Genomic DNA, 11,195 nt, shown 5'->3' with positions numbered 1-11,195 from the left:
TTTGCTGTTTACGTGCATGGAACTAGTAGCAAAAGGGTCTCTCCTGGCTGTCCTTCCCCTCTGAAAGGATTTGGCAGTTGGATAGGGTTGTGACACAGATCTACCCTATCGTTTGGCTGTTGGCCTCTACAGCACAGAGAGTATACTTGACCTTTTGTGGAGGGCATCTCCAGGTTGTTTCTTCCTCGACTTGAATGGGAAGAGTAGTAGTAGCATGTGTGGGTGATAGAGGGTACATAGTCTTCCCTCAGTTTCTTAAGAAGGACTAATCCAAAACTAATGAAAGTCTATTCATATAAAAAGCTCCTATAGCTTCATTTTCTTGTGAATCAAATGATTGGCACTCAGTATATAGGGAGAGAAGCTTATCAGTGCTTGTTTTCCCAATTACATTTTCCCTGTTTATTGCTATTTTGCCCACAGAATTTGGTGCAACTGGCCTTTCAACACTTAGTAGTTTTTACATCTGAAAGGAAAAACATTAAAGAACGAGCTGTTTATCGCCAGCACTGTGAATGCTGGGAGTGTCAAAATCCATGGTGTATATGGACTTAGAGAGTTGTAATGAGCTGTGATTCAGTGAGGCCTAGCACTATAAGAAAAATGGTTGCCCATCATAAAGTAACTTGAAATATGCAAATGCTAGATCAAGCAGGTTTCATTTTGGGTATATTTTGTTTCTGATTTGATATTCTCATGTAACAATGATTTTATATCAATATTATCATTGTTAATGGTGATATACATTCTACATTTTATCTGGATTTAATAGGCCAGGCTAAAGGAGCTATATATGAAGTTTTAATATTAAAACAGATGTTGTTACAATGACTGATGAGAGAAACATTTCTTCCTTGATGCTTTTATGCACTGTGAAAGGAAGATTTCTCCATCTTTCCTTTTCCCTTTACTTTCCCAAGTTAGAAAGAAGCTTAGACTAGATAAAACTACGCTAGGAATATCTAGTCCATCTCTTCTTTCTGGGTGGTCATGAGGTCATGAGAAAATGGTCATGAGAAACAGGCAGTCTCTAGTGGCTGAAATGTCCATGGTCACAGATGTAAACATGTGTGAGTGGTGGTTGGTGTGGGCTTGGCTGCTGCAACTCAAAAGAGGAAGGATAAAGTAGCAACAGGCAATGCACCAATGAAGTATTGTGGTCCCAAATGTCCATAATGCCCCAATTCTTAGGAACTGTTGTATGCTGCCATGCCAGTCTGTGTGGCCTGATCTCCTTCCTAGCTCTGCAGAAGGGATGTAACTACTGATGGTTGAATCTATCTGTAGCTGTCCATAATGAACTGTAGGATTTCAAACAAGCAAGATCACACAAAGACAGACATGAAGCTTCACCAAGCCACACAGGATGAATATAGGGTACAGAAATGTTAACTGTGGAATATCTTACGCTGGGTTGGTTGAAGTCATTGCAATCTTCAAGTATTTTATCATGTGTGTATGTAAAAGGGTGGAAGGGCAGACATGCAACAGCATGCATCTTCCACTGTGCCTGAGGATGGTGTTCTCATAATACCAGAGGAAAGTTCAGGGAAATATTCGCACTCAGTAATTACATTCTGGCTTTCTGTGCAGGGTGATTTCAGTCTTTGCTGTTGCCTTCATCTATCCAGGGAGTGTAGTGATAAAACTGTTTTTCTTCTCTCACCTTGATTTTAGTTCCACCTCCATTTTTACTGTATGGTATCTTAGCTTTTCCACCATACCAGCAGCAAAGAAGCAAGCAATTCTGATCAATAATCTTTCTGTTCCCACAGGCAGAGATGAAGAACTTGTTCCTTCTGCTCATGCTAGCAATGATGCCACCTTCTGCATTTTCAGTAAGTAAAAGCTCTTCTGAACACTGTTACGAGAAATGAAAGATCCTTCTGTTAAGGACTGTCAACATCTGTAACTCAAGTGTTTTGTAGAAAGTATTCCTGAAAGAGCTAATGGGTTCAAGTCATCAGGCCTTCTGTGGTACATTATGAAAAGTCTAACATGGAAATTAAATAACAAAATTCTGGTAGTGCCTTTGGCTCAAGGAGTGTTATCTGCAAAGCAGTAATTGCTGTCTCCTGCTTCAAAGCTACAGAGAGTTGTCACTTGAAGTAAAAAGAATGAATCTTTGGTTAGCTGGTTTTTCTCTTTTCTTTGGTCTTAGTGGTCTAAGCCATATGGTTTAGCTTTACTGGGGGAGGTGATCTTTATGTTAAGTCAATTTGATGTTGTCAGAAAAAGAATGCAGCTATTAGGAGCTGGGATTCTTCCTCCTTTCTGAGAGAGAAGTAGGATCTTTCTGAAGTAAATGCAGCTTGAGAACAGTTTCTCTGAGTTTAACTTCAATTATATTATTGAGTTGGACATCTGAGGTAAAAGGTGACCCACTGAGTAGAGTGGAAGCGTTAGCAAAGGAAGATGTGATATGTTTGTTAGGTGTAAAGGAACAGAGAGGGGGAAAAAAGAGGTAATTATCACCTGGAATAAGTGTTTTGTGGGAGTAGTGAGGAATTATAAATATGCCATTAAAATTAATGAGTCCATAACTTTTAATCTCTACTACGATTATGAATTTCTGTTCCCAGATTTAGCATTTGCAAATGCTTTCTAGGTCTTCTTTGAAGGTCAGGGATGAGAGGCCAAAAATCAAGCAGAGTTTGTTAGTTGTCATAGATTTCCTATCTTACAGATGGAAATGTGCTTAAATGAGATCTTGCTATCTCACATCTAATAGAAGATGGTGCTAGATGTTAAAAGGACCAGAAATGGAATATACTATATTCAGTTCATCTGTTCACCTGCCTATGTCCAACCTGGTGATTTTTTGGAAGGGAAATGACTGAAACACCCTGCAACTGTGAAGGCTGACGTTTCTCTGTAGCATTAGACTCTGTCCCCGGCATGCAATCAGTAGCTCCTCTTGAAGCCATGCTGAATGAAGGGATAAGGTTTTGCTTGGCCACAACTTAATTTCAGTTTCCCTGACATGCTGGATCTGTCGAAGTCATGAGGAAGCAGGAAGATCCAGCAGCACTGAGGCACTCTGCTGTGGTAATTCCCCATTTTTTTTCTGGCAGGGAAGAGAGAAATGGTGTTGGTTTCATATGGGCCATTCCTTACCAGATGCTAATGCAAGCAGGCTGAACCATAGTAAGAGACAGTCAGCTTGTGAGAGCTGGAGCTGGCAGGACTGATTGTAGCGATCGCAACTCAAGCCTGTGCTAGATCAGACTGTGTACCAAAAGAGCAGCGATGCTGCCTGAACTCCCACAGGTGGGAGAGCTCTGGAAAAGCAGTGCCTGCATGCCTCTGTTTCACTGCTGCAGAAGAGGAGTGGTAGCACTGCTACTATAAATGCAAATTCTGTACTTATATGGTGGGAGAAAGGAAGGGAAGGAAAGGGTGAGGCTGAAAACTGAGGCAGGGAATACTGCATGGTGGGAAAATAAGTTGGAGAATTGCTTGCTGTTCTACACCATTGTCCACTCCTTTAGGGCTTCGCCTGAGATGGCAGGCTTATTGAAAAATAACTTCAATCCGTGTCACATAGCATTGAAAAGGTCCCTTCCCTGTGCTGTTCTTTTGTAATTCCCAGTGGCAGAGGTATAAGAGATTGTCAGGTGGCATGTTGCATTTCCCCACACTGAAGGAGAAACACTTCCTTTAATGTATAGTAGCATATCTCTAAGAAATTGAGGCTTTGTCAGTTTAACTGTGCTAAATACTAGATCCAGAGCAGCCTTGCAGCTGAGACAGCAGCAGTTGTTTTGATTTTGGTATCAAATGAGCTGCCAGTATAGGAGCACATGGGTAGAAAGGTGGGTCACCTCCAGCTATACAGTGAATAGTGTACTCCCCAGGAAGAAGAGGGTGGTGGTGGGAGAGCTGAAAACAGCAGAAAAGGCACAGACTAGCATGTGTGGGTTTTATTCCAGAATGAACTGCTTACCTCTTAGATCCATCCTGTCCACTGATGCAAACAACAATTGCTTCTTGGACACCTTTTGTCCCAGAAGCAGGAAAGCATGAACTTGCAAACACACAGACTGATAGTGCTAATGGGAGTACAGCTATAAACATGTGAACTGCAGGCTTACACAAGGATGGAGAAGATGGGTCTACAGGGATTCATATCTGCTTGTGATTAAAGGGTGCAGATTGATGCCTGCTGTTTTTTATCTCTTCTCCTACTTTTGGAGCGGAGTAGCTGACCTTGTTTTTACTTTATTGATTGTCAGGCTAGCGAAAGCAGCAAGCAGAATAAGGGCAGAAATATTGACAGGGCTGAGACTTTAAGAGCAGCGGAGGCTATTGCCTACATCTGCTCTCTGCTTGCAGTCTGAGAGTGGCTGGTTTATCTGCCAGACATGGCAGGCAGCGTTAAGGAGCAAGAGAGGGATTCCTGCTTGTCAAAGCCACTGGCTGCTGAGAATTTCCTGCCCAGTGCTCCATCCTGGGTGGGACCCACTAGACTCTTCTTCCCTTCTTTCCTGCTAGAATATGGAGAGGGTCTTACCGTACAGCACCTGCGGTGCCTGTCTCTTTTCACGAGGCTTTGAAGGATCTGGAAAAGGAGGTCACCCATTACTTGTAGCTCCTTTGTTGTTTGCACTGTGCTAATACTAGAAACTACAGCTGGATGGTCAGGAGGAGTTATGTTTAGGGGCTATACAAACAGAAAACAAAGAAGTCTCTCCATCTTATATATGGATGTCTCTCCATCTTGTACCCTAGCTGTTAATGCAGAACTGAGACAGAAGAGTCTAGTGCAATTTCAGGCCATCCTGTCATTGTTTCTAGGAAGGTTGTGAACAGTGGCAATAATAGAAAATGCCAGGTTCAAGTGGTTTTTGTCGTGATTCCTCCTGTGTTTTCAGAGAAGAATGAAATGATGTAGAAGTTAAACTGCCTGAGCCCTGTCCATTAGTGCTACTGCTGATAGAATGGTGCTTCTGGTGATTCAGAGAAAATAAATTATGAAGGTTTTCCATGTGAATCACTCTTCTATTATTGCTGTGTGCATGTATTTGGCATGATTGTGTGTGTGTATTCTATGCTTTGGGGTTGCTTTATGTTTAGTAAACATGACATTCATCAGATTTCTCTCTGCCTCAATTTCTTTTTTATAGGTGTGATTTCATGTTGGCAAATTTTTGCATCTGGAATTCCTTCTTTCCAGATTGGAAATGTCTTATCTGCCCATACCATGGGACTACTTCAGGGAAAAACTGCTCATCAGGGAAGAGTTTTACTTAATCTTTTATGATCTGTAGGCATTAGCTGATAGTTAGATCATGTCCAATACTTATATTTGCTCCTAAATTGTACTGCAGGTGTGCTTAAAGTGAAGGCTGGTCTGAGGCTTTGCTGAAAATCATATTCAAATACATTTCATCTGGACAGTATTGCTTTCTATGGGTCTGCATTTCTAGGTTAAAATGCTGTTTTAAATTTCTTCTAAAGAAATAAACATTGTTATTGTTTAAATAACAATATGTTATTATATCCTATCTCCAGCAATGTCACAAACACATGTCTAGAAAAAACTATAAAAAGACTGGAAAGTAAGTATAATTTCCCCCAATACATTTCCAGTCTCCAGTCATTTGTAGTTTATGAACCCTTTGAGCTGGAGACGTCTCTATTTCTCTTCCCTGAATTTGGTCAGTGTCTCCTTGAAGACATGTAGACTTCTAGCATCATAGCATTTCTATCATAACACCAAGATCCTGCTCTTGAGTGTTAAAGATCAGCTCATATGTAATAATTTTATTTGTTAGGGTAGGACTTGCGTTTTCTCCTGTGCATCACTTAAGTTACCTACATGAAATCTCAACTCTCATTTTAGTGACAAGTCACTTATACTATAATGTCCTTCCATAGTTCTTTGCAGTCTGTCTCTGGTTCTCTATTGTCCTTTATTACCCTGAATTACCCTTATCAGCTGCCTTTGTTACTTCTGTGGTTTTGGTGTAACTTATAAATGTGTTGAGCAGTTCAGGTTCCTTACGGAATTCTGCTGCTCACGTCAGTTCTTGCAGTGGATGGAAATTTCAATCCTACCTTTGTTTTTGTCTTTGGACCACCTGCTCATCATCCATGCAAGGACTTTCCTCCTGGCTGCTTAGCTTCCTTCAAAACTTTAGGTGAAGGATTTTGTTGAAAGCTTTTTGGAAATCTGAGTGTATCTGACAGGTTGCCCTTGTTGACATGTTTGTGAATCTCTCAAAGAACTGCAATAGTCTTAGGATTTGCCTTTAAAAAAGCCTTGTTGACTTTTTTCCCAAATAGACTGTATTTATGCAGGTGCCTGCTAATTCTGTTCTTTGTTATCATTTCTATTACCTTATCAGTACACGTCAGTTTTACACTATGTGGGTGTACAGTTCCTTGGGTTCCCCTGGGATCCTTTTGTAAACTGGTGTCAGATTTTCTACTTTCCAATAATCAGATGCCAAAGTGGTTTTAGCTGAGAGGGTTGTGTGCTAGTATGTAACAGTTTATCCATTTCAACCTTGAGTTCCTGTTAGGCCCCTTGGATAAACAACTTCTGGTGACTTCATACTGTGTGTTTTGTCCACTTTTCCAAACAAGTTTGGGGTCATAAAGTTTTCTCACAATCCCCCTCTTTGTGGAGTTTTCTGAATGTCCCCAGTTTCTTCCACAAGGATTCCAAGAATTAATTTGACTTCTCTGCAATGGCTGTATCTTTTTAGAGAGCTCTTTTTATACCCTAGTCAGCTCCAGGCCACCCAGAGTTTCAGGAAGGCTTTCCATTTTGGAAAAGTAACTATTATTTGCTCTGCCCGCTAGCCAGCAAGCCAGCACAGTCCCGTGGGGCAGCACGTACCTGGTTCTGCAGCGGGTGAGGCATGCACTGTGTCCTGCCCAGCTGACAGGATGGCAGGGGATGTGGAAGGAGGCAGGTGTATGGTGGGACAGCCCATAAAGAGGTAGAAGACTGAGGAGTGTTGGGAAGGTGAACACAGGGAACGTGGAAAAGAGCTGGGAACAATGAGGGAGTGGGTTAAATGATATAGGGAGAACCTGAAGTGTTTTGAGGGGATGAAGATGTAGGGGAACTGATGGATTTTAGTGGATTTGTTAGAGGGAATATGCTAACAAGCCATGGCTAGGGTGGTAGAGTGGGATGAAAGGAGATATACACAGCGAGTGTAAACCACAAGCCATTAAAACTAACGAAGCCTTGGATTTTTTTCTCCTCTTTGTGAAGCAGTTTGTCTTAATAAGATACTCTCTTCTTCTGTACCATTTTGTGTTTCGCTTCCTGCTGTCACCATCTTGTTCACTTTCATTCTTGTTTTTCTAGTTTTGCTCAAATGCAATTCTTTGATTGCTTATTCATTATTCATAAAAATGGTACTTGGCATTCTTCACCTTCAAAGCTCTTTGCAAGCCTGCTGTGTCTGAGCCAAGATCAATGGTTAAGACAGAATTATAAAAAATGCTTTGCTGATGTTGTTCTGATTAATTCGCTCATTTTTTGTTGCATTTTTGGCTAACAACATAGCTGGTCGCAGATGAATTTATCCTGAAAATGCATCTATTGGAATAGTGGCATATATCTACGTTATAAACACGTGAGATATACTGAATGTTTTCAGCTCCCTTTCAATTAAGTGTGAGTGTTGAATGCCACATGTCTTGCAGGGCTTAGCTATATGGAAACATTGTAGGTGGTCATCATTGTAGTACTGGGTAGGTCTTCTGGATATAGAAAGGAAAAGGAAATGGTTCACATCCTGAAAAGCACATTGTCTAAGGATACACTCCATGTGGGTTGTTTTTGTCAGGGCCCTGAGAGCACTACTAGGCTTTACTGGCCCTGACCAGGCTCCCCCTGCCCACAGCCCATGGACACCGTTGCAGCCCCCCGGGGCTGTCAGCTCCTGCTCCAGCGATGCTGCAGCGAGGCTTCGCACAGCCCTGCCCGTCCCGGCCATGGGCCCCAACGAGCCAGGCCCACCTGCATCCCATGCCCCAGCCTGGCTTCGGCTGGAGGTGCCCAGTTCCCAGGGCTGGGGCTGTGCCCTGGCTTGTGCTGCTCCCTGGCTTGCCCTGCCGCCCCGGAGCACACAGGGAGCAGCCAGCCCTCGGGGCACCTTGACAGTTTTCTTTTTTCCTCCCCTTCCCTTATTAACTTTTCTCTAAGCAATTAACTTTTCTCCAAGCAGTTATTATTCAAACTTAGCAAAGCTGCGTTTTTCACTGGAGACTTCTTACTTCCCAAGACTTCGACAATGAAACCATTACGGAATAAATGACTGTGGTGATAACTTTCTTTTGTAAAGCATTTGGTTTTCACCCTTCTTTCAGACATGTTTCATCAATGGGGCTACAGTTCAGAGGTGTGTCAAAATAAACATTAACCTTATTTCAGAAACTATAAACCCCAGAACGTAGGTATTTATCAAATAAAAGGATGTAGTGTTATTTCAGAAATACTAAGAAAGGTTAAAGAGAGAGAGTCTGATTTTGACTGTAGTTTTAAGCCACGGAAACACTGCATAAGACAACAGTAACACCACATTACTCATTTTATCATTGACAGCAATATCTGTTTTCAGTGGGTAACAATTGTACAGGGCCTTGTAGTCAACTTCCAATGTCAAGGATTTCCCACCATGTTCTCAGTGCTGGCACTGAGATTTGTATCAAATCTGAATGGAGTCTAGTGACTGTGTGATGCAGCTCAAGAAGTCACACTAACAACTTTTCAGTGTCCAAAAAGATGCTTCAGTTGCAGCTCAATGGACCAAAGCTATGTGACCTGCTGGGCTAAAAGCACTAGCCTTGTCCAAAACCTCTCAGGCATAGCGTAGATATCAGTAACCATGTGCTTTGAGCAGCGACTGTTGGAGTGGTATAACATGATGTTTTGTTGCTGCTTGTCAGTCGGGAAAGGCAGCACAAAGAATCACAGAATAATTCAGGTTGACTATCTCTAGGCCCTCAAAGGTGCCCAAGGAGTAAAGGAAACACTAGGGCTAAGAACTTGGCTGGGGTTTAGGTTGTTTGGACCTGTGACTGCAGACCTTCACTACTCGCTTTGGACTGTATAGTAAATTGATGTTTGCTTTGATAGCTTGCTAGTATTTGAGTTGCATTTGAATTGCAACAAGGCACTAGGAAATTATTCATGCTGAATCAGTAGTCCACATTTGGTTATATGAACTTTGTGGATCACTGCATGCCTGCAATGCATCCGTCTGGGAAGCACAGTCCTCTTCACATGCATAGTTTCCTATCCATCTCATCAGACTGACTGAGAAGTCTTTCAAGGGCCCTTTTTAAAGTGTTCCTACATACTGACAACATTTTCTGTCTTTCTGAGTCAAGTCCCATTCATAACTCCTCTTCCAGTGTATGTTTCATATATAAAAATAAATATTACATGGTATATATTATGCTATCTAGGATCCTTTTCCAGAATTCTTTTGTTTGTGTCTGATGCATACTGGAATTGTCTTTAAAGACGAAGTCTGGAGCTCTAGTGACTCAGAGGCATAGCTTTTTTATTTGCTGCTTATATCAGATACAGTTGGCCTGATAACAGCAGATGCTGCAACTACATCAGCAATGCATCTGTCTAGGAACTGATGAAAGCAATGCAGTGTTCATAAAAATGAAATCACTGGCCTTCTAAACTTTTATACCACAGCAGCCTGTTTACCAATGAGACTGAGAACATGTGGTGCCAGGGTCACGTGCATCATCAATATCGCCAGAAGGTATGCATTTCTGTTGTCTTAGCAGGCAATAAAACTAGACAGAGCAGTTGGGCCTTAACTGACTGTCCTTTCTGGAGTTTTTAGAAGTCAAGATGGTTGTACGCTTTCTCTCACTTTTCCTGAAACATTAAAATATATACTTAATGCAGATAAAGGAACTGCGTTCTTGTATGTGTGTTAGGCTGAAGCAAGGAAGGAATAGAACCAACTGAATTGGTAACAGTGATGAAGTTTGTAGATTTTTAGTTCTGGGGTCCAGGAGGGACTGGGATTTAGACAACAGATAAAAGCATTCCAGAGTTTGAAGAGAGCAGAAAGAGGCTTTTGGAATAGAAACTAGCTGACAGCATCTAAAAACATCTTGTTATCAGACTATGTAATAATAGATTTCTTATTTATTATAAATATACAGCTTTATATTTGCCTGTATACACATGCATGCAGTTACTGAAGTAATGAGGACTGTGCCCAGATTTCTGAATGTGGGAGGTGGGCCCCTATTAAAATGCTTCTCTAGCACTATACAGCTTTGGGAGGATTCTTCTGGCTGATGCTCCTTTTGGGCTGTACATAAATGGAGTGATACTGAGAAAATGATTGTTCCTGCACTCTGCAGATGCATGAGCCTTACAACAAAGAGTCCCTGCAGATTTTAGTCTCTACAGAAGGAATAAAGAATGCTACTTCTGTAGGAGGGATACTGGAATATTTATCAGGTTGGTGTGTGTGTCAGGGAAGGGCTTTCTATCCTAATTGCCTTCCAGTAATCTGACTTTCAAATGCTCTTCCTTTGGATTTTTACCTACATGTTTTCTTCTACTTTATGCTGACTGAAAGGTCCCTTGTTTCCAGGGTGAGCTAATACTGCTCCTAAATCAGTCAGCTGATATAGAGGAGTAAGACTGCAGAGAAACAGAGTGGTAGCATGTTTCATTCTTTTCAGAGTAAGGGAGGAGGGATTACAGAGGGAGGAATTAGGTGTCTGAAAGAAAAACTTGGGAAAATGAGATGCCTTCCTGAAAGCTAAAACTCTATTGATGGGATTACTCCCAGAAAGGCAAATGAGAATGCAGAAGACAAACACTGAGCTCAGTATCTGGAATGGAAGAATGGGAGAAGGGTTTGGCAAGGGGTCAGGGAGATGTTGACTTGGCAGAGAAAAGGTATGTAGAAGTGGCTATAACCTGGGCAGTGCCATTGAGTGAGCAGAGTGAAGGCAAACAGAGTTAAGTCTGAACCAGAAAACTTGTCCTGAAGTATTTTTCTTGCAGAGGTATTAGAAAGAATTGCACAAAACTCGTGTGAAGGAAATCAAATAGCATGGGCTAGGAGGAGAGTGTTTCACCTTAGAGCAATGTCGGTAATAGGCAGGAAGAATTTGGGGTGACTCTGCAGCTAGATAGTTGTGGATAATTTGGTAGTAAGTGCGTAAATATGATCAGCTAA

The 11,195-nt window shown here is 41.7% G+C and overlaps 1 protein-coding gene across 1 annotated transcript in view; it reads left to right on the top strand.

Annotated features, from left to right (window-relative positions):
* Nucleotides 1-1,787: 1,787 nt before the first annotated feature.
* The window catches only part of PAPLN (papilin, proteoglycan like sulfated glycoprotein), a 40,380-nt gene continuing 30,972 nt past the window's right edge, over nucleotides 1,788-11,195 (top strand). Inside the window, exon 1 of the mRNA XM_050897769.1 lies at nucleotides 1,788-1,838. Coding sequence (XP_050753726.1) covers nucleotides 1,806-1,838 — 33 coding nt within the window. The 5' untranslated portion in view covers nucleotides 1,788-1,805. The remainder of the gene's footprint in view (nucleotides 1,839-11,195) is intronic.

Source organism: Gymnogyps californianus, chromosome 5 (assembly GCF_018139145.2).
Source record: "Gymnogyps californianus isolate 813 chromosome 5, ASM1813914v2, whole genome shotgun sequence".
NCBI lineage: Eukaryota > Metazoa > Chordata > Aves > Accipitriformes > Cathartidae > Gymnogyps > Gymnogyps californianus.
Note: the sequence above shows the minus strand (reverse complement) of the source record. Positions and strands in the feature narration are given on the sequence as shown.